Source organism: Telopea speciosissima, unplaced genomic scaffold (assembly GCF_018873765.1).
Source record: "Telopea speciosissima isolate NSW1024214 ecotype Mountain lineage unplaced genomic scaffold, Tspe_v1 Tspe_v1.0252, whole genome shotgun sequence".
In the NCBI taxonomy this organism is placed as follows: domain Eukaryota; kingdom Viridiplantae; phylum Streptophyta; class Magnoliopsida; order Proteales; family Proteaceae; genus Telopea; species Telopea speciosissima.
The window spans coordinates 1-24,327 of NW_025317588.1; the positions used below are offsets into that span (position 1 = coordinate 1).

The 24,327-nt window shown below is 39.2% G+C and overlaps 1 protein-coding gene across 1 annotated transcript in view; it reads left to right on the plus strand.

Moving 5' to 3' along the window:
* Nucleotides 1-1,587: 1,587 nt before the first annotated feature.
* LOC122647870 (peptidyl-prolyl cis-trans isomerase FKBP16-4, chloroplastic) overlaps nt 1,588-24,327 on the plus strand; it is a 45,920-nt gene continuing 23,180 nt past the window's right edge. Inside the window, exons 1-5 of the mRNA XM_043841177.1 lie at nt 1,588-1,705; nt 1,829-1,963; nt 3,078-3,133; nt 3,294-3,349; nt 3,703-3,760. Of these exons, the coding sequence (XP_043697112.1) occupies nt 1,639-1,705; nt 1,829-1,963; nt 3,078-3,133; nt 3,294-3,349; nt 3,703-3,760 (372 nt within the window). The 5' untranslated portion in view covers nt 1,588-1,638. The remainder of the gene's footprint in view (nt 1,706-1,828; nt 1,964-3,077; nt 3,134-3,293; nt 3,350-3,702; nt 3,761-24,327) is intronic.

A 24,327-nucleotide genomic window follows, 5' to 3' on the forward strand; every position in this document is an offset into this window, starting at 1 on the left:
CGAGATTGGTGGGATCCGATACCGATACCCCAAACCATGGTTTAGCTAGGTGGTCATTTTCTTTTGTCTGGAGAGGTTGTTATTTTCTTTTGGATTGTGTTTCTCTCAATGTGGGTAAAGAGATTCTTGTTTTATTGTACTTTGTACAATGGATGGGGGGAGGAGTGAGAAGAACGATAGCCCTCATTCTCTTCATCCTGGTGAAAGAGAAACTTTCTCCTTTTCATTTGGGTTGGGGACATGGTTTGAAGAATCAGGAATTGAATCAGTGAATCGTCCAATTCGGATTGGAATTGGTGGACATCGATCCCGATCCTTACCAACAATCCTAATCAATGATGCCTGAATCGGTGGACATCGATTCTGATTCCTACCAATCCTAGTCGATGATGCCTGAGTCGGAATCGGATTGGCCGATTACTAAGAATCTTCTTCCCATTTTTTCAGTTGGATCGAACTGATTCTTAGGCCAATTACCATTTCTAAGGCTGATCCTATTTTCACTCCAAAACCATTTGAAATCGATTGAATCAGATCGATTTAGGCCGATTCCATCCAGACACTAGCCATCCCCAATGCCACTTTTTAAAACCCTGGTTGGGGAGAATGAACTGTTGGCTTGATGGTTCCTTGTCTTCTAAGTCCAACTCAAATCTTGAATGACTGAACTTTTACATAAAAGTGTGTTTGAATGACACCTCTATATGTGTATTTAGAATTCGACACTTTTTAATTGCTCGATGTCTTTTTCCTACAAGTTTTTTAATATAGAGAGGTATAATAGGATTTTTAAAAAAATTTGAAAGTGACATTATGTTATGGGAGAAAGAATGCCACCCGGTTGCGCAGTGCACACCGTCCCTACACCGAGATACAGGGTGCACGTAATGATCACTGTACCCCTTGGAAAGATGGAAATGACCAGGGTGTGGTGATCATTTCACGTGCCCCTGTGTCTGGGTGTAGGGATGGCGTGCGCCATGCAATTGGGTGGCATTTTATTTCCCTTATGTTATTCTCAAAATGTGTAATTGTCATGCACATTTTTATTTGAGTTTACATGTGAAAATGACACTATTACTTCATTAGGAAAAAAAATAATTTATTTAAAGGACAAAAAATTAAGGTTATAAATTATCTGACATCTCGAGGAATGTCAATAAGAAAAACCAGATAATCACATTATCGTGGATATTCTCACACTAAATCCCTACAAAAAAGGTACCATATGAACGGAGGCACCCCATAGAAAAGCGGAATTTTCAGGGGTACGATGGTCATTTTGCCTGCCAATGTGTCCGGGTGCAGGAGCAGCGTACCGCACACACTCAGCTGAGCTTGAAGCAAGTGCAATAGAACCAAGTCCCGAGTGGTTTCGGGTTCGATCCCTCTTGTTCTTCATTCTAAAAATAAAGACACTACCAAAGATTCGTGATATTATTCTCTTAATTAAATTTGACCAAAAAAAGATATTATTCTCTTAAATACAAAGATTTTGGGAATGTGGATGAAAATGGAAATGTTATCCGTTTCCATTCCACTTCTGTTAGTTGGTTATGTTTATACAGCAATCCAGCCAACAATTAATTTCATTGCGAGGTTCATTTGCTTTCCTCCATTCTTACTTCTACCGAAGGAATGGAACTCTCTCTTCTCCCCTACCAACAGCAACATCCCCCGTCTCTCCGCCTCACTCTCCTTTTGAGTAATCAACCTACCCATTTATCTACATCTTTTTTCTCTTCGTCTGGTTTTTACCCTCTCTTTCTTCTGGTTTTCTTTGATGAAATTTGAAACCAAGGAGGACCAATTTCCATTTCATTCGCAGGAAAGAGACCATACAATCGGAATTCATCGGTGGTGCGCTGTTGCTGCTCTTCGTCTGATGATCAGCCAATACCCAGTGCGTTGCTTCTGCCTTCTGGTGGAAGGAGGGCACTCATGGGCTGTTTTCTTACAGCAGGTTAGTTCATACCCTCGACATTTTCTTTTTTTCTGTGCTCTCCATCTCTGGTTTGCTAATTTTTCACGTAAGCTGAGAAATGAAATGTATTAGATTGATAACATTTAATTTTACATATTCAAGAGCATCTGTGCATGGGTTTACAAGATTATGCAAATGCCTGAAGTTCTCTGTTACCTAGTAGTCACAAGGGATTTCATGTTTTAGTTTTTAATGAGTCCATGTGTTCTATGCAGCTTAATACTCAGGGTACGCTGATGTACTTAGAATGCATCAAAATTTGAAATCCCTTTAGGCTCCATGTCCTTAGATGTAAAATGTTGTGAAGTCATTACCAAAAAAATGTTGTTAAGTAATATGAAGTTAAAATAGAAGTAATGGTAACTTCTTTAATCGCTACAAAAAATAGTTGAGCAACTAGCTCAAGAACTTACTGAAGGTAGCGAATATTTTGCCTTACTTTTCAACCAAACTACTAGATTTTTTTCTTAAGCAGAAAAGCGTGACAAAAGATAAAATCTACCTCATATTTCAACTACTGTCTAAATTGTGACTATTTTCTGTTACATATGCTCTTTTCTTTTTAGAATATTGTACAATACTTTTAATCATTTTATATTCGACTAGACAGAGTGTTGGTATTAGTTGGTACTAAGTGGTAGACTTGATTGAAATATGGAGGTATGCCCACGTTTTATGGAGTGAGGTGTGGCCGTGTGGGTTTAAGTCTATGTAAAGGTTGGGTTTGGGACCCCCACCATTTGAAGGAAGTCATCTGAAGATTCTCCTCAGATCATAATAATGACTTCATGAGATAAATGTAACCATCTAATCCTTAGAATGGTTTCATGGTTGATAAAATGTGGTCTACTGGATGTTTGCATTTTAGGAGTGTTGTTCTTTTGACTAACAAGATTTCTAGACTTGTCCCATCAGATGTCTCCCTTTAGAGTAGAGAACTTTGTTTGTGCTAGGGGACCTCCCTGGTGCCCAACCCTTTGAGTTTGTTTGTTTTTTATTACAGTTTGTCAACTTATCTAGATCACCATTACTTTTAAAACGGATTCCCTTATTCTTACTCTCGGCCATCTTATGATGTTTTATTATGGATCAGCCACTGGTATTTACATTTGTGACAAGGCTGCTGCAGTTAGCACAAGTAGAAGAGCTGTAAGATTTGTTTATTTTCTGATGACTTCTTTTTTATTTCTTTCTTAATTATCTAACAATCTCAAAGGCATTTTACTAAGGCTGTGAGCCATTACCTCTTTTTTTGTTTTTCCCCAGTCTCTTTTCTAAGATAACACTGTAGTTCTTCTGTTCTCTGCAGCTTAGAGGGGCAAAGATTCCTGAGAGTGAATACACAACCCTCCCAAACGGTCTGAAGTTAGTAAAATCTCCATGATTTTTCTTATGTGAACTTTCTAGTGCAACTGAAGATTTCTAGATTTATTACATGAACTCTATTTTCTTCATCCTTTCCTTTTCTTTTTGATCTGACAGTTTGGAATTGGTAGCTTCCTTTCTCCCTGCATGGGAGAGAGGGGGAGGAGCCTTAAGTTTCCTCCCGCTTGCAATTCATGATCGATATGATACAGCTTGACTGGTTTTATTTTGGTTTTGCTTTTAATATTTGAAGTCATGATTGGGATTCTTTCTTTCCTACCTTTTTTGCAAGTGCGTGGACATTTTTGCAACATATTAAATCCTCTTTTCTATGGTAATATTCCCTCAATCAGGTACTATGATTTAAAGGTTGGAGGTGGGCCAGAGGCTGTGAAGGGATCACGAGTTGCAGTATGGTTGTTATCCAATTAAAATTTTGACCTTATGGCTTTAAATTATCTTAAGAAATGCATATACATTTTATAAATTTATAGCTTTAGGATAATACATCTAAATTTTGCTGGCTTGTGGATGCAATCATTGAGTCCTCATGTACATTTGTCTTCCAAGTTTCATATTTTTCTTAATGGTCCTTAAAATTGCTTTGAAAATCACTCATTTATACTATCTCATACCTTCTCTGAAGAACGTGATGCAGCTCCAAGAAGGAAGAAGAAGAAGAAGAAACCCTGAACTTAGGGTTTAAATAGGGAGCCATAGGCTAGGATTTCTATTTTTCCATATAGTTATTTTTCTGTTTTTTAAATTGAACCGGCATAAATTGGTTGCATCCAATTGGTTCAATTGGTCTAATTTAAGTGAAATGTTCCTATTGGCTAATAGGTTCTTATATCCTATTGGCTAGTATGGAATCTTCACTTAAGTTAATTGTTCTAAGTTAGATTCTTTTATTTTTAAGTTAGTAGGGGTAGTTAAGTCATTACATTGTTTTAAGTAATTAATTAGACTTAAACCTCTCCCTTCTAGGGGTGTCAATAAAGCCCGGCTGGCCCGAACCCGCCCTGAGCCCGGCCCAGGTCCGACCCTGATTTTTCGACCCTGAGGGCGGGTTTGGGTTTAGTTATAGTCTGACCCTGGCAGGGTCGGGTCGGGTCGGGTCAGGGTTTAGATCCTGGGCCTAGCCCGACCCGACCCTGTATTAATTATAGGTATATAATATTACATATATATATATATATATATATATATATATATATATATATATATATATATATTATATATATACTTAATATTAGTATTTTCTTGACAAAAAAAAAAAAGAGAATTGTACAGAGATAACTACTAGCTTTGTCATCATCATGAAGTGGGAACCCATAAAAAGAGTAGATCATCTACTATTTTGATCGGGACCATAAAAAGAGTCACGACATGATTGTTATTTAGTTGTAGCCCCTATAAGCTTCCAAGCCTATTGAGGGGACACCGTTACAATTGTAGAGAGAGTTTATACACATGCCATTTTTTTCAACATATTTATTAGCTGTCCCATAGGTTGAGATCCTATGTTACAAAAACATGGTCAGACACGTGGAAGGTGCCATAAATCAGGACCAACCCGACCCGGCCCGACCCTGGCAGGGTCGGGTCAGGGTTGAGAGTTTCTTGACCCTGACAGGGTCGGGTCAGGGTCAGGGTCAGGGTTAAGGCCTCTAGGGTCGGGTCAGGGTTTAGGGCAGGCCCGGCCCAACCCAACCCATTGACACCCCTACTCCCTTCCACGTTTTTGTGAAGGAGAGGTATTTAATTTGTAGTAGGAATTGGCCTATGGCCTTATTACAAATATAAGAGATCGTGGGAGGCTCCCCCACAATTGAAATTTGAAAAAAAACCCTGTTTTCTGCTGCTGGCCGACTGCTGCTGCTGCTCCTCCTTGCTCTTCAAGAGTGTTTGCATCCTTGTGGGTACATCAAGGTGGAAGGGTGGGTGGAATCCTGCGACTCCTTACGCCGTGACGGCTGGGAGGGTCTCTCATTCGAAGGTGGCTTTATCCTTCTTCAATCAAGCTGCTGCCAGTGGAATCTAGTAGTAAGTTTGCTCTTTAATTTCTGTTTTTCCATTCATTCTCCCTCTCTATCGATTTCCCTTAAACCCTAGATCATCTAGGTTATTTTTAATACTCATCACCCATTTGAATTCAATCAGATTCAGACCATAGCTCCATCACACCCCTGCCTATACTCGATCTCAGTTGCTGCCCCTGAATCCTACTGTAAACCCTAGTTTTGGCTATTTTCCTAATTTTAAAAACCCGAAACCCTAACCCTTAATCTGCAGAATTTTGAAACCTAACCAAATCCAGATATTTTTATATCATCATGACCCTCTAAACCTGCAGATTAAAACCCTATAAACCCCATTCCCAAATTCCCATCCTAAACCCTAATTTTGCCCTAAAACAGCCCCTAATCAGCCCTAAACAGCAGGCTTACCCTAAGCTTGGTTCTACTTGGTTCCTAGTGGGATTAATTCCTATTCTAGGACTACATTAGAATGTGTGGAGAAACTCATTCTGACAATTTGAGTATGAACTGTTATAAAAAGATGTTGAATACTATTCAGCGATTCTATTTTTGCTACACACAACTAAATGTTTGAGGAGAAAGAGGAAGAAAAATTGGCAAGTATTATGGATAATTGGTCCGATAAAAGTGATTAGTGACATGTGTACAAAAGCTTCCAGTAGATAATTTCTTACATTGGAATGAGATGTGATGTTTCTCAGTGACATCAATTAAAGAACTTTTCTGCTGCTACGAGTTCCATGAAATCAGACAAGGAACAGTTCAATACCTTTAACAGATGAGGTTGTGACATCCATTTTGGAAAAGTAGATAATGTTGTAGTACTGAATGGGTGGGGGAAAACCATATATTATTGAGTGAGTAAAAGATCGACAGTCCATTTAGGAAGTTGAATTCAGAACCTGTGTAGGGATTTAAAAAACTGAATGGGGCCACAGTTCCTGTGGAGAATTATGGGGCTGAATGTAGGAATCTATTGAATTGAGAAATTTCACTTGATAGAAAATGAAAGGTTTAGTTCCTAATCGTTCAGCGATGAGACACATCTCAAGCACCAATATCCTCAGCAAGAATGCAACTTGTGTGTGAAGGGGAGCTCCAAATGAGCTTCTTCAGCTCACCCAAAAGAATGAATCCCCCATCCCAACATACACACACATACACACCCAAAAAAAGGAATTCTTCATGGGGATCCCATTTTTAAATTCCCCTATGATCTTTCTTATATCAATTCCCCTATGAGTTAGCCGAACCTTGTAAGTTGGGATAAGGTTGAGTTTGTTTGTTGTTGTTGTATCGATCTAGTTATGAATTCCACAAGACAATACATTTCCCAATCATTTTTCTCGTAGACCTTAGAGTATATGTAAGTGTAAATTGCCTCACTTTCCTCCATAGTATTCCTGGGATGATCTTGTATCCCTCCAACATTCTTCCATTTTGTAAAGATGGGAGAATGATGTTTAAAGAGAATTGTGCCAACACCATATGTTGACCATATTACTACATCTTTCTATCTTTCCAGAGTCAAACAATTACCTTAGATGAGATCCTTTTACTGACTTTGAGCAAAAATGTTAGGAGCACCAACTGTTTTGGGCTTTAGTATTGTTATGTTTAATTTATTTTTCGGGGCAGAAAAAAATTGTTCTTTTAGGCCTTAATCATATGTTTGAAGTGAGCCTAGTCAATTCTATTTGCTTGGGGTTGTCAGTCAATTGGTCAAACTTAATTTTGAGTTTTTTTAGAGCTTAATGTTGATGATAATGGCATTTCTATTTGTCTGGTTATGGTTTTTGATCATGAACATTATTTTGCACTTTGAGTTTTTATCTTGAACTTCATAACCCAAATTCTAGAGTCTATTTGGTTAATTAGCTTGTTAATTTCAATTTAGCATATTGATCGTAGTTTTTTTTGGCATAGTCTTGTAGTTTGTTAAGAATCACACTGTGCTTCTTTCCATTTATTATTCTTCTACTTTTCTATTGGATTCTCCATGATAAGTTTCAATATTTTGATTTTTCTGTTAATTTTTGGGATCTATGTTGATTTTAAGTTTTATGATTTAAGCTAGGCCGACGCTCTCGTCCCTAGATCTCCCTACCCCAGACTCTCTCGCCCCTTGCGATCTCGCTTCCCTTCCCCATCACCGTAAGTGCAGCGATTTGGGTAGCTTTTAGACATGTAGGGAAATTTCCAATTTGAGTTTTATTGAGTTTCTATTAGTCTAAGATTTAGGAAGTTATTAGGAAGTAGATTTTAATTCTATTTCTGTTTTAGACTTCAATTAGGAAACTTAATTTTTTATTTATTTATATATTATATATGCTTGTAACCCAATTCGTTGGGCAGATTGAAAGAATGAGTTGAAGTTTGAGTTTGGTTGAAGCCTGTGAACTGGTGCGTGTGTGATTTCCGTCCTCCTGTGCGATCCCTCTTCCTTTCTTTCCTCCCCAGTGATTTACTGTTTCTTCAGTGTTTCTGGCGGTAACAGCAGGCCCTCTCTTGGCCTTCATTATCTCTTCCCTCCACTCTTTCCTCCCTGAGATTTGTGTTGAAGGTAGCCCTTCCGTTAGCGACCACGACCCCCAATCCCTTGTTTCTGAACTCCTTTCCATCGTGAAATTGAACTTTAGTTTCAGATCTGAACCTTACGATATCGCTGAACCCAGTTTCAGATCTCTGAAACTCTTGCATGACTTGATATTTAGGGACACCAACAGTTACCCTTAAGGGATCCGTGATTTGCGATTCTCCATCCCAATTCCTAGGTCAATCCGAGGTCTTGAGAAGGAGTTCTCGCTCCTTGATTCCAACCAGTTCTCCGCTGGTTCTGCATGATACCAGGAAGAAGACGATTAGATTGGTTATTAGTCTTTCATTTTCTTCTTTCCAATATTACCTTTATTCTTTTCTAATATCCTCTTTGGTCCTTAGCTTGATTTTATTTCCTAGTTTATCCTTTTCGGCCAGACGTTACTGATTATTCCTTTGTTTTATTTCTAAAGTTAAGTTGCTAGAAATTTCCCTATTGCCATTCCTTTAAAAAAAAACTCCTATATATTTACAGTATTGCTACCCTTTATTATAAACTTCAATTTATTTACGGGTTTTGCTATCACTCCTTTTTTTAGTGCCTTCTATTATTCGGATGGGCCCATTAGCGATCCGAGTAGGGTTTTTGGACCCTGGATCTGCATCAATTGGTATTAGAGCCAAAATCCTATATTTTCAATAATGATCAACCCTGAATTAATGATGGATTGTTAGATATCAAACCGGATTTTCGAGAGCTTACCAAGAGTACAAAATGTTGTTGTGATAAGGTGCTAAGCGTGATAGAGGCTTTAGATGATGGATCAGTGGTGATAGAAGAAGTGGATAATGAGAGTGGCGATCAAGTGGAAGGGAATGGTCCGATCAAAGTTGCGGTCGAAGAATTTATCGACGGTTCGATTTCAGTTGTGACACCCCCATGATCAGATTCCCATCGTAGAGATGTCGTTCGCTAATAGCCATCAAAAGATTGTGACGGTTGATCGTGAGATGCATTGGATCATCGCCTCATCAAAGCTGTTGATTGTGGATGCTGATCGAGTGGTGTTAATCCTCTCATTTTTTAAAACTTGTGGTCGAGTTTTTCTCAACACTGGGGGAATTGAAGCAGGTGCACTCCCATGGATCATCCCGAATCTGTTTGAAAACCCAAACCAAGATGAATCAAGTCCCAACCTATTTCTGGTTTAGTAGGATATTTAGGATTTATTTTATTTGGGATGTTACAATATCAGAGTAAAAGAAACCAGTAGCATGAAGAACAAGAGATGAAGGGGAGAGAAGAGAAAAAGAGAAGCTGCTGAGAAAGAGAGCTCACAGCCGATGCAGACTCTTCTCTCCCAGATTTGATTTATAATAAAGTAAAGGAGATTTACAATCAGCCCTTTCCTAATTAGAATAGGAAAGAAAATAAAGCAGAAAATCCCCAAGATACTATCAACTAATCTACCTAAAAAAGTAGAAACATAAAAGGAAACAAATCATCCATGATAGAGGGACTCCTTCTATCGTGATTTACATAAGAGGGCCCCACGAGATATCATATCTTAACACTTTCCCTCAAGCTGGAGCATATAGGTCACCCATGCCCAGCTTGACACAATTCTTCCAAACAATGGCTTAGTAAACAGGTCAAGCTGATCTGTGGAGATGAGCTTCTTCATAACAGCATCTCTCACAAAGTGACAGTCAACTTCGATGTGTTTGGTCCTCTCATGAAACACCGGATTGCTTGCAATGCAAATGGCAGCTTGGTTATCACAAAACATTTTCATAGGAGTAGAGATGGAGGACCCCAACTCGTGTAACAGAAATTTCAACCACATTAGTTCAGCTGTAGTATGGGCCATAGCTCGATATTCAGCCTCAGCACTAGATCTAGCCACAGTAGACTGTTTCTTGCTCTGCCAAGTAACTAGTTTTCCGCTAACAAAGGTGTAGTACCCAGTAGTGGACCTCCGATCACCAACAGAACTAGCCCAGTCAGCATCAGAGAACCCCATTAGATCTACTCTCTGATGTGAGGTATAAGTTTATTCCCTTTCTTGGAGCTCCTTTAAGATATCGTAGGATACAGCAGGCTGTGCCTCCCAGTGAGGCTTCTTGGGAGGCTGCATAAACTGACTAATGACGCCAACTGCAAAGGATATGTCAGGGCGAGTAACAGTCAAATAAATAAGTTTACCCATTAACCTCCTGTATTGGTGTACACCTTCAAAATCTTCACCACCATCAACCTTTAGCTTGTGATGAGGATCCATGGGAGTATCAGCAGGCTTAGAGGCAAGCATACCTGTCTTAGATAAAAGATCCAGTACATATTTCCGCTAGGACAGGCTGATTCGTTTTTTTACTACGTAACACTTCGATTCCAAGAAAATACCGGAGAGGACCTAAATCCTTCATCTGAAAATGCTGATGTAGATAGGACTTAACTTCTGTAATTCCTGACTCATCATTCCTGGTAATAATTATGTTGTCAATATAGACTACCAGCACAACAACCTTGGAATCCTTGCGTTGAACAAACATAGAGTGGTCAACATAGCACTGAGAGAACCCGCAATGAGTCACTATAGTACTGAACTTGTCAAACCAAGCTCTAGGTGATTGCTTCAGCCCATACATAGCTTTATGTAACTTGCACACTCTGGTAGAATTCTCTCCCTGAGCAACATACCCTGGAGGTTGGTCCATGTAAACTTCCTCTTGGAGATCACCATAGAGGAAGGCATTCTTGATATCCATCTGGTAAAGAGGCCAACTCAAATTGGCAGCCACAGAAATGAGAACTCGCACGGAATTCAGACGAGCAACCGGTGAGAACGTCTCAAAATAGTCCACATCGTAAGTCTGAGTATATCCTTTGGTAACAAGACGGGCTTTAAGATGCTCAACCGAACCATCAGGATTGTATTTGATAGTGTACACCCAACGACATTTTACAATATCTTTCCCTGGAGGTAAATCCACTAAAGTCCAAGTCCCACGAGATAATAAAGCATCCATAGCCAACTTCCAGCCAGAGTGAGAGGAAGCCTCAGAAAGAGAGCAGGGAATAGGATCAGTAGATAAGGAAAAAGCAAGATTTTGAAAAGTAGAAGGTAGGTGGGAAATGGACACATACTTGTCAATAGGGTAAGCAATTAAGGACTCTTGAGTACAACTACACTTACCTTTCCGAAGAGCAATAGGAAGATTTGAGGAGACCTCCAGATTTGGAGTAGATTGGTCAGTTGGTGGAGTAGGGTCATCACTAGGAGGAGGCACAGTTTTCTACTGGCGCTGGTACACCTGCAATGGTCGAGTAGAGGTGGTGGAGGATTCCGACACATCAAGAGGAATAACCAGAGGAAGTGGAGGAAGATCCAAACCTGCAGTAGAAGGAGTAGGAGCAGAATAATACGGTGTGTTTTCAAAGAGGGTCACATCAGCACTCACATACTGTTTATGAGTCAGCGGATCCCAGCACTTGTACCCTTTTTGGGTGCGAGAATAACCAAGAAAGACATACTTAACGGCCCTAGGAGAGAGCTTGTCAGCATGAGACTGCAGAATTTGGACAAAACGTACACACAAGGTTTAATATTTCGCGATATATCGGTATCTCAGGCCTACCGAGATACCCGAAATATCCAAAATATTGCAAAATATGCCCGAAATATTACATTTTTTCTGCAATATTTCGGGGGTCCATCTCGGGGGGTATTTGGCCATATCTAGGCCTGAAACTTCATGGGCACCCTTATTTAAGCTAAATAAACACATTTAAACCATAAAATTGCAAAAACATGAATTCAAATTGGTGTTTTGGGCTTGCACCCTTGATTGACATACGGTCGTTGACCCTAATGTATAAATAGTTAAATACAAATTGATTAGGCAATTAAAGACAAAAGAAATGTAAACAAACTAATTAAAACTCATAAGACATAATTCATAAATCATATTCTCATAAACTCCATAATAGATTAATAGTCAATAACTCAAAAGTCAAAACTCAATGGCTCAAATTCTTAAAGCCTTAAAGGCAATACACAAAGTGTCAAAGACATAACTCACAAGTTCACAATTCAGTGAAATCACAACTTACAACTTACAACTTACAAGTGCTAATAATAGTTGTTGTGCCTCCCTGGATCAATCCCACTCATGCCCCGTTGGAGTCGACGTCCATTGTTCTCTGTTTGAAGGACATATGTGGACCACGGTATAGAATCGGAGAAGAAAAGAGTGTAGTCATCCACAAGTGTCATGTAAATGGAGTCATCAACATACTGTAGGTAACCTATCCTAGGATATATGCTAGGGTCACCAATCGATCCAGTCTGTGAAGAAGATGATCCAGTGTGATATGATCATGGTTCAAAATCTCGCGAAATATCGGCGATATATCGTGATATTTCATGGATTTTGAGCTTACCGAGACGAAATGGTAGGTCGAAATGAAAAAAGACAAGATTTCGGTTGAATGGGGGCCTTGTGCAGTGTATGCTGGGATGGTATGGTATAGCATCTACTTAGCTATTGATTCTTTAACCAATCCCTTCATCCCCTTCCATGCTCCTTTGATTCTTGGTTGACTGCTTCCTTTCTTCTTATGCAATTTAGGATCTGATGCTGATGGTGGTACTGGTACTGGTAGAGGTGTTGGGGCTGCCCTCACACTTTGTGATATTCTAAAAGGATTGAAAGATCTAGAACCTCTAGAACTGCCAGCTCCTCCACTACCCCCTACTCTCTGTCTCTGCTGGTCATCTTGAAAACTTACTCTACTCCTTGAAACAGTCCGCCTAAAATCCCTAGCCTCCTCTGCTGTTTGTATGTCATCAGGTACTGCAATGTCCTCATCCTCATCATCATCATCATCATGGTATCGGCTTCCTCCTCCCATTGAACTCCTCACTGTATCCTCAAGTTGTTCTCTTATCCTTTGCTTGTCAGCCTTCCTCTTCTTCTTTCCCCTCAAACCGTCACCAATTTCTCTAGCTACTTGAGTAGGCACCATATGACAACCTACAACATCTTCAGATCCTCCAGTCAGATGTTGTTTAAGTCTACTAGACCCACCTCCCAAAAACTGCGTGTGACAATAGTTACATTGGGATTTTCTCTTATCCCCATTAATGGGAGTACCATGTAACCATGCAATGTCACCCCTATGCTGGCTGGCTGGTCTCTCTTGTTCCCTCTGTTCTCTTTGCTCCCTCTGCCCCCTCTGTTGACTACTTTCCCCCACCTTTTGCTTGCCCTTCGCACGTTGTCTATCACGATCCGTCATAATAATACTTGTTTACTGCAATGTAAGTAACACAAATAATTAAAAAACTTAATGTAGATGCACTTCAATTGACACTTTTAGATTACTAATACACTTGTATAGTTATTTAATATTTTCCCCCTAACCCTTATATTTTTCACATAATTAAAAACAATTTTTTATATATAATGTTAATATAAATATTGACTTAACGCACAAAACCGAAAATTAGTAAACATAATATATATGTAATGCATTTCAAAACATGTAGAAATTACTTTCATATTTTTTCATTATTTTTCAAACTTAAAACTCATATTTTTCCTTATTTATTTATTTATTTTAAAATTATATATATATATTTCTTAATTTTCAAAAATTAAAATAATTATTTATGGGCAGAAAAATAAATTCGACACCGTGAAGCCGTAGATCGGCCATTGGTGTCTAACATATATTTAATTCATTCCCATCTAAGTCATATTACCCCTAATTATTTCCTATTTTAGTTGTAGGAAAATCAAATTTTAAAACCAGAAAATAAAAAACAAAAATACATACGGAAAAAAATTTTTGACACCGTGAGGCTGTAGATCGGCCTCCGATGTCTAACATATATTAATATCATCACCATCCAACAACATTTGTATATAGTATTTTCAAAAAAATTGTTTTTAGAGATATAGGATTTACCTTAAATAGTGAAAAAAGACTTGGAGGATGAGCTTAGATGAGCCTCCGACGTGTTCCCGGCGACAAGGAGCTTGAACAATGCTTGGATGATGCTTGGAAGGGAGGAAGAAGAGCAAAAAATGAGGAAGAAAGGCTTAAAATGAGCTCTGGAATGAGTTTCAGCAAGTCTCAGTCGATATATCGACTGAGACTTGCGAATTTTGGAATATATCCATGGGCTCACGTGACTTTTTTTTAGCCAAAACAGTATATTTCGGCGATATTTCGTGACTCACGAAATATCGTCGATATCTCACGAGATTTCGATCGAAATCTTGTCTTTTTCTTTTTTCATTTCGACCTACCATTTCGTCTCGGTAAGCTCGAAATCCACGAAATATCATGATATATTGCCGATATTTCGCGAGATTTTGAACCATGCATACACAACCAAACACCTTGGGTGGTAGAGGAAAAAGAGAATCATCAGGATGGAGAACAGTAAAAGGAGTTTGATTATTTATCATAGAAGAAGGCATTCGGTTAATTAGAAAACAAGCAGCTAGGATAGCTTCGCACAAAAAATTCTTGGGAACATGCCTGTGAATCATAAGAGACTGGGCAACTTCCAACAAATGCCGGTTCTTATGTTTAGCCACTCCATTTTGTTGGGTGGTATGAGAACAACTAGTTTGATGAATCACACCATTATCCAAACAGAAAGCAGAAACATCCTTTTGCACAGACTCAAGAGCATTATCAGATCTGAAAATTTTAATAGAACTACCAAACTGCGTTTTTATTTCTTGATAAAAATTCTTAAAAACATTAAGAAACTCAGTCAGGTCCTTTAATAAGTAGACCCAAATAGAACAAGAGTAATCATCTACAAAGGTGACAAAATAATGGAAACCAAATCTATTACTAACACGACACGGGCCCCAAATATCTGAGTGAACTAAAGAAAATAATGACATACTACTAGGTAAACCACGAGAAGGAAAAGAAGATCTATGATGTTTGCCTAATTCACAGGCTTCACATTCAAGACGGGTAATGGATTTGTAGCTAGGAACCATAAGTTGCAGTTTGGACAAGGATAGGTGACTAAGACGGTAGTGCCATTGCAGAGAAGAAGAACCAGCAATAGATGTAACAGCAGCAGTAGATGGGCCTGTGCTGTCCAAGTAGTATAAACCGCCTTGCTCAACCCCGCCACCAATCGTTCGCCTTGTCTGAAGGTCCTAAAAAACACAATAAGATGGAAAAAAAAGTGATAGAACAGTTTAGAGATTTAGTAATTTGACTAACAGATAATGAGGACAAAGGTAAGCGAGGAACATGTAAAACAGATGACAAGGAAGTAGGAGAGTACCATAACCTGTCACTTTAGTAGTGGAACCATCAGCAAGAATAACAGGAGAAAACTGATGAACTTTAGAAAGGGAAGTAAATAAATCAGTTTTACCTGTCATATGAGAGGAAGCACCGGAATCAATGATCCAGGGAGTGGATGTAGTAAGAAAGGCTGAATTACCTATGTGAGCAAGAGTGGCAGTGGGAGTGGTGGAAGTGGCTTCAAGTTGCTGCAATCATTTCAAGATCTGAGTATAATCATCACGTGGAATAGACACAGTGGAAGCAGCTCCAGGTACAGATGCTGGTTCGCCAGAGTGTATCTTGTCAGGAGTACTCAGGAGTCTGTTCAGTTGTAACAGTATTGGCCAACTCATTAGCCCACTCAGGCTTGCCATGCTTAGCCCAGCAAGTATCAATAGTATGGTTCTGCCTGCCACAATGGGTGCAAAAACGGTTGGACTTATCAATTTGCTGTCCACCATGTCCACCAGTACCACGGCCACAGCCTCTTCCTTGCCCTCGACCACGACCAGGAAAGGAAGAACCTCGTCCCCGACCAGCAATAAAGGCAGAACTGTCCTTTGGAGAAGGGGCAGAATCAACCTTAGAAGATGTAGACAAGCGCTGAAGTCAGGAAAAGGTTTCATTTAATGATGGAACTTTCTCACCCGTAAGGAGGTGACTCTTAAGCGACTGATAATCTGGATGCAAACCAGCAAGAAATTTCGCAACATGAAATTCTGCCCGTTAGAGTTTCAGCTGTTCCAAGTCAGTAGTGAGTGGTTGGTGGACATGAAGTTCTCAATGATGCCCTTGTAACCGCTGAAATATTCATTGAGGGATTTATCCCCTTGAGAGAAGCTAAACAGGTTTTCATACAAATCATAGGTACGAGAAATATTTTTCTCCTGAGAGAAACTCTCCTTTAAGTCATTCCATACTCCCTTAGCAGTCTTGTGGAACATAACATTGGCAGCAATGGAGGGTTCAATACTATTCCATAACCAGATTTTAAGTACAGAATTTTCACGCATCCAATCATCATGAGTAGTGATAGAAGTGGTATCTTTAGGATCAACAATGGGGGGATCATCCGTAAGATACTTCATCTTTCCCTTGGCATGGATATAAACCAGTACGGCTTGTGACTACAACATATAATTAGGGACACCATTCAGTTTAATACTGGTAATTTGAATATGGACATTATCCACAGTAGCCTTTCGATCAGCCATAACAGAAAATAGTAGAGCCACACAAGTGGAGAACCAAGAGAAAACAGTAGTACTATTGCAGCAGTAGCAGGAGGCACCAAAAAACTAATGCAAGGTAGAGTAGCAGCAACACCAGATATCGAGCAGAGCAGTACCAGACAAAAAATATGCAAGGCAAGGTTTCAGCAGTGCCAAAAAAAAATCGAGTAGGCAATAGCAAGGGCAAGCACCAAAAATAGGCAAGGCAGAATTGCAGCAGAGTACCTCAAAAAAAAACTGTAGATGGAGTAAAATAGACCTCAAAAAGAACCTTACTTGAGGAGCAATCCAGCCAGTAGAAGACTTCAATCTTGTGGTCGAGTGAAGTAATAGTAGCAGCCAATAAACCCTGAAAAAGTCATGCACATCCTTTGGCAGATAACCAAGCCAGGCTGAAAACTTGTTGAAGAAAACCCAGAATCAGTGGAGTTGCAAGCACCACAGCAGCATAAAATCGATCTCTTACTCAATACTTCTACATGGATCGATGAGAGAAGGTAGTAGTAGTAGTATGCAGCCCTAGTTTTCCTTATATCATTAATAACTAGGGCAGAGAATATGCAGCATAGGCTGCTGCCGCCAGAAGAACAAAACTAAGGATCACCAAGAGAACAGAATCGTGGAGAGGAGAACCACTGATTTTTAATGCTCTGATACCATGTTACAATATCAGAGTAAAAGAAACCAGTAGTATGAAGAACAAGAGACAAAGGGGAGAGAAGAGAAGAGGAGAAGCTGGTGAGAAAGAGAGCTCACAGCCGATGCAGACTCTTCTCTCCCAGATTTGATTTATAATACAGTAAAGGAGATTTACAATCAGCACTTTCCTAATTAGAATAGGAAAGAAAATAAAACAGAAAATCCCCAAGATACTAATCAACTAATCTACCTAAAAAAGTAGAAACATAAAAGGATCATCCACGATAGAGGGATTCCTCCTATCGTGATTTACATAAGAGGGCCCCACGAGATATCATATCTTAACGTGGGAAATATATATAATCTTTTATTTTGAGTAGCTTTTAGACATGTAGGGAAATTTTCCAATTTGAGTTTTATTGAATTTCTATTTGTCTAAGATTTAGGAAGTAGATTTTAATTATATTTCTGTAATTCTGTTTTAGACTTCAATTAGGAAACTTAATGATGTAGGATAAAACCTAGAGAGGTAAGTTTTCATACAAAGGCAACAATTATAGCCTCAGGTAGGTTCCAAATACACCTGCAGGTTGTCTAGTTAGGGCTGGCAGCAACATACATAGAATGCATACATGAGATAGACAGCAAAAGAAACAAGCATTGAACAATATAAATCCTAGGCTAAATACATTAGACTAACAATATTCCAATTGAGTACCATAGGGGTCAAATTCAGGCAGCACTTAGTCAAATACTACATGCATGAACTTCAAGAATCCTAAACCTAAAATTGCAAGGTTAAGCAATAGTAACAGTAGCAGCCAACATTCGTGTTAAACAATAACACATTCAATATAAAGTAACTACGGCATACAATAGGTGAAAGGAAAATTAAAGGACAGAGGTAGGAGTAAGTAAATACCAACCAGATTTAGGGCAAGATGCAAATATTGACCAGTTCTCATAAACACAGATCTAATCTTCCATGTTCACTGTACAACAGAAAAACAAGGAGGAAAAACAGTGCATGTGGGGGGTGGGTGGGGAAAGAGAGAACAGGAAGTGGAAATATAGAAGAAGAAGAGAAGAAGTTGAGAAGAAGACAAGAAAGAGGGAAAACAAGGGGAACCGTGGGGCTGGGGGTGGTTACAAGAAGTAGTTATAACTACAAGAGAGAAAATAACAAATAAAAAAAAAAAAAAAAGAAGGAAAAAGCCAACTTGTGGAAGGGGGGGGGGGAGAATAGAGCAGTTACAACTTGCAACATAAAAACAGGAGAAATAGAAATAGTAGTAAATGGAGCAGTTACAACTTAAAAACAGGTGAAACATAAGTAGTAATTAAGAGAAACTGAAATAAAATAAATAGAAATCAGAACCACTACTGCAAATGGGGTCAGCAATACAGTAACCGCAGAACTCGTCGTCAATCCATATAGAAGCAGTGGACGGCTGAGCTCTGCTATGTCTCCTTTGGTAAACCCTGAACCCTCGATTGGATGGTATGATGTCCTCATCACTTAATTTTTTTTATATATACATATGCTTGTAACCCAATTCATTGGGCAGATTGAAAGAATGAATTGAAGTTTGGGTTTGGTTGAAGCCTGTGGGCTGGTGCGTGTGCGATTCCCCTCCATTTCTGTGTGATTCCTCTTCCTTTCTTTCCTTCTTCTTCTTTTCTGGTTTTTTTTTCTTTCTTTCCTTCCCAGTGATTTACTGCTTCTTCTCTGTTTTTAACAGTAACAGCAGGTCCTCTCTTGGCCTTCGTTATCTCTTCCCTCCACTCTTTCCTCCCTGAGATTTGTGTCGAAGGTAGCCCTTCCATTAGCGACCAAAACCCCAATCCCTGGTTTCTGAACTCCTTTCCATCGTGAAATTGAACTTCAGTTTCAGATCTGAACCTTATGATATCACTGAACCCAGTTTAAGATCTCTGAAACTCTTGCTTGGCTTGATATTTAGGGACACCAACAGTTACCCTTAAGAGATCAGTGATTTGCAATTCCCCATTCCAATTCCTAGGTCGATCTGAGGTCTTGCGAAGGAGTTGTCGCTCCTTGATTCCAACCAGTTCTCCACGGGAAGACGATTAGGTTGGTTATTAGTCTTTAATTTTCTTCTTTCCAATTCTACCCTTCTTCTTTTCTAATATCCTCTTTAGTATCTTCACTTTATTTCCTAGTTTATCCTTTTTGGCCAGACTTTACTCATCATTCCTTTGTTTTATTTCTAAAGTTAAGTTGCTAGAAATTACCCTATTGCAATTCCTTTAAAAAAACTCCTATATATCGACAGTATTGCCACCCTTTATTATAATCTTCAATTTATTTACAGGCTTTGCCATCAATCCTTTTATTAGCGCCTTCTATTATTCAGATGGGCCCATAACTGATTCGAGTAGGGTTTCTGGACCCCGGATCCGCATCACTGCCCCCTCCCTCTCCCTATCCCTACCCCCACAATCCCTAGGTCCCCTGAGGCCTAAGGCCACCGGACAGACCAAGGCTCTACTATCATGGCGGTAGTTGCTGGCGTTCAGATACATCACTGCGGTAAGATTATATAGGCACAGCTTGGTGGAGATTGTCCGGTTTCCCTCGTCTCTCTGGTAAAATCTTCCTTGACTCAGTTTGGTAGGAACCCTGGTAACCACTTGTTTTTTTGTTGCTAGTTGTGTATGCTCTCCCCCCCCCCCCCTTTTCCTTCTTGCTTGTTGTGTGTGTTGTACCCCCTTTAATGCGCCACTGCTTGTTGAGTTACATATGGGAAGTCTTGAGATAATTATTCCTATGTACTGCACTATCATTACTTTGTTTTGCCTGATCCAATTTGCTTTGTTTGAACCGCTGTATCATTGGTCTCAAAGTACATATGTTAGACCTTTCATGTGGTTACGTATCCTATATGTTTGCATGAGTTGTGGGACACCTTTTTCTATCCTATATATTAATAAATAACTTAAAGTTCCCATGAATTCCAACACAGTTCATTAATATTCATCAATAACTTGCTTTGCATGCAAAGCGAAAAGCAAAATCCGTAACTGCAAATTACAAAGTCCAACGTGAAAGTGTATTTAATTTGGTCTGAGATGATACCCATTCATATTCATATTCATATTCAAATACGTAACAACTTATTCAAACTATTACCAATAAAGAAAAGCTAACACGACTCAAATTTTCACCAACGTACTTATAGTCTTATTCACAAGACATACATACCATTCATATTCATATCTGATCCCAAGACATACCCATTCATATTCATATCTGATCCCCAGATACACTAACCCATTCATATCATATCTCCCATGACATACTGATCACCATCTCTGGATCCCATGGATAATTGCATAGATGGCGGAGTGGTGGCTTTGATCTCCTTGCAACATAGAAATAGTACCATATGATTATGAAAGATATTACGATGCTTAAAACGGGACCTAAATTCTTCACTGTCTTCCAAATGAGATCCCAAATAGTTTAACGTTTGTCACCGGATGACTTGGCCTTGATGGCCGAAGCTGTTGAAAGCAAAAATATGAACATAGAGACAACGAAAAAATGATGATAATAAATGGCCATTAATTGCAGACGAGCCTTAGGGGATTAGTAGGTAGGTAGCTATGGGTTACATATGTATAAAAAAGAATGGTGGTTATGTACATACTCGAAAAATGGAAGGTTGTGAAGGATGAAAAATCAAGGACAGAGGTATTTCCACAAAAAGGAGACTTGTCAATGAAAATAAGAGAGGGTGACCACATTTTTAGTCAAAGAAAAGATGAAAAAACTTGTAAAATTGAGCTGTGGTATCTTTTGCAATCATATGGTACTAGTTGAAGATAAGATTTATTTTGTAACTTGTCTAGGTTTGTTGTATTTGTATGCTAGTAAGGCCTGTGAGTCAGCCTTAGCTAGCATATCTTATTTATACTCCTCTCATTTACTATAAATAAACGAAGGCCTCTGTCACTTTGACAAGCCAACTCATTCTCTCAATCATTCTTTCTTTTTCTCTAATTCTTCTTCATATCAGAGACCAATATTTTTTTGGGAATTCTTCTTAAAAGATTTTTTTTCTTGTGAATGTTAGCCTCAACCGAGAGAGACGGGGGCCTGGCAGAGCGTCAAAGAGGCCTCTAGGACGAATGAGAGGCAACAGAAGCGACCGAGGGGCAAAGAGGCCCTGTTGAGGCCTAGGCGTGGTCACAGGAGGCCTAACTGGCCTTGGCGATCGACGGAAATGAAGGGCAAAGAGCCTTAGTTGTCGGTGGCGATGGGTAGGATGCCCAGGGAGGCGTTAGCACTAGGCAGGAAGCCCTAGAATTCAATAGTGCAAGGGCGAGAGGCCTTGAAGAGCGAGTGCAGAGGGGTGAGAGGCCTTGGGAACAACAACGCAGAGGCGGGAGGCCTTGAAGAGCAAGGGCAGAGGGTTCGGAGGCCCTGGTGAGCGATTGCAGGATTGGGCGAGAGACTCCCCTTAAAAAATTTTAAAAAAATTCTCAAAAAAGGATTAGGCTCTGCTACCAAGAAGAATTAGGGAAGAAGAAAGAAAGATTTGAGAGAATGTGTTGGCTTGTTAGAGTGACTTAGGCCTTCATTTATTTATAGTGAAAGAGAGGAATACAAATAAGGTATGTTAGCTAAGGCTGACTTACATGCCTTATCTAACATACAGATACAACAAACCTAGACATGTTACAAAATAAATCTTATCTCCAACAAGCACCATATGATTACGAAAGATACTACAATCCAATTTTTCAAGTTCTACATCTTTTCTTTGACTAAAAACGTGTTCACCAAAAGACCTCACTTATTTTCATTAACTAGTCTCCTTTTTGTGGAAATACCTCTGTACTTGGTTTTTCATCATTCCAAACCTTCCACTTTTCAAGTATGTACATAACCACCATTTTTCTTTATATATATGTAACCTATAACTACCTACCATAGTTGTCACGGCGTCACGGCGATCCAAGTCGGTGGAGGGGTGTTTGATCATGTCACCATGGCAGAATTGTAATTAAATCCAAAGTTGAATGGCAAAGTTGAATGGCAAACTAGTAGATAAATCAAGATTTATAAGAGCAATGGCAGAATTGTAATTAAATCCAATGGCAAAGTTGAATGGCAAACTAGTAGATAAATCAAAATTTATAAGAGCAATGACAGAATTGTAATTAATCTGAAGTTGTAAAGGAGTGGCAGAACTGTGATTTAATGGAGTTAAAGAGAAAACTGAATGGGCTAAACAGAATAGCAATAGAGAATATAGGGGGTTTTATATAAATAATATAAGTTGGCCTTACTTGCAATTTTAAAGACCTAATGTCTTCTTCAACCTTGCAATAACACAATAGAAAGAGAGGCAGAGAGGCGGTGAACTAGAGTAGTTCCAGCAGAGGGAACTCCTTATGAAGACGATTCTCCCTGCAATTTCTGGAACAAAATCGCAGCACCAAGGTCTACCGATCCCAACGAGAAATAGCCCCAAAAAATTCTGCTGGCTACGGAATGGTGAGATCTGAAATCAGATCTGGCGGATGTCTTAGTTGCAGGTTACTTCGAAAAATTGAATCTCACAGAAAGATAGACTTATGGATATGAAACTTCCAGGTATGGATCGCCCAAGAGAAAAGAACTTATGGATCAAATCTCAGAACCAGTCGATGTGTGTGTAAGGATCCAATGATGGCTTTCCAGAATCTGGTAGTACCACCCAGAAAGAAAAAACTCAGAAACCAAGGCTAAAATAGGAGATTTAGGGAAACAGGGAGTGGGTCTAAGGTTGGGGAAGAAACAAAAAATTAAAGAAGAAGAAATCGAAGAGGGAAAGTGAGACAGGACGCCATGGCGTAGGTCGATCTGAACATTTCTCCAGCGCCAGGACGCCATGTCGGCGCCATGGCGACGACAACTATGCTACCTACCTACTAATCCCCTAAGGTTCGTTTGCAATTAATGGCCATCTATTATCATCTCTTCTTCATTGTCTATGTGTTCATATTTCTGCTTTCAACAGCTTCGGCTATCAAGGCTGAGTCATCTGGTGACAAACCTTACACTATTTGGGATTTCTTTTGGAAGATAGTACAGATTATAGGTCCCGTTTTAAGCGCTGTGGTATCTTTCGTAATCATATGATACTGTTGCTATGTTGCAAGGAGCTTGAAGTTAACAATACTTCCACCATTTGTGCAATTATCCATGGGATTCGGAGATGAGTGATCAATATGTTATGGGAGAATGGGTTAGTGTGTCTTGGGATCCATGGGCTCCGGAGATGAGTGATCAATATGTTATGGGAGAATGGGTTAGTGTGTCTTGGGATTAGATATGAATATGAATGGGTGAGTATGTGTTGGGATCATATATGAATGGGTGAGTATGTGTTGGGGTCATATATGAATGGGTATGTATGTCTTGTGAATAAGCACATTGGTGAATTTGAGTCGTGTTAGTTTTTATTTTTTGATAATAGTTTTGAATAAGTTGTTACCTATTTGAATATGAATATGAATGGGTATCATCTTAGCCCGACTAAGATGATCTGTAAATACACTTTCACATTGGACTTTGTAACTTGCAGGTACTGATTTTGCTTGTCTCTTTGCATGCAAAGCAAGTTATTGATGAATATTAATGAGCTGTGTTGGACTATGTACCATGTTGTGTGCCCTATTTCAAGTGTTGAGATTGTCCGTTTAATGCATTAGGTGCCCCTTTCATTATATTTTATCCTATATATATTTATATTTATTTTTTGGTGCGCCAGTCGGTAGCCAACACTTTATTATATTCAGCCAATCACCTTTTGCATGGAACTTATTTCATGAGTACTTTACTATTTAATAGCATATCCTATCAACCTTTTCCTAGGCATCCCCTGTAAGCGATGCTCTGCATCGTTGACCAGATGCAATGACAAGTAAGCAAGGGTTCTCGCACAGTGGACAAGTGCTAGTAATGAATCGAGTCCAAAAGCGTAGGATTAAATTTGCATCTTGGAACATTGGATCCTTAACGGCTAAGAGTCTGAGTTGATAGATGTTATGAGAAGAAGAAGGATTAATATTGCTTGTATTCAAGAGACAAGATGGAAGAGTAAAAAAGCTAAGGTGTTGGATGACTATAAACTTTGGTGTACGGGAGATCAAAGTTATAAAGGTGGAGTGGGTATACTA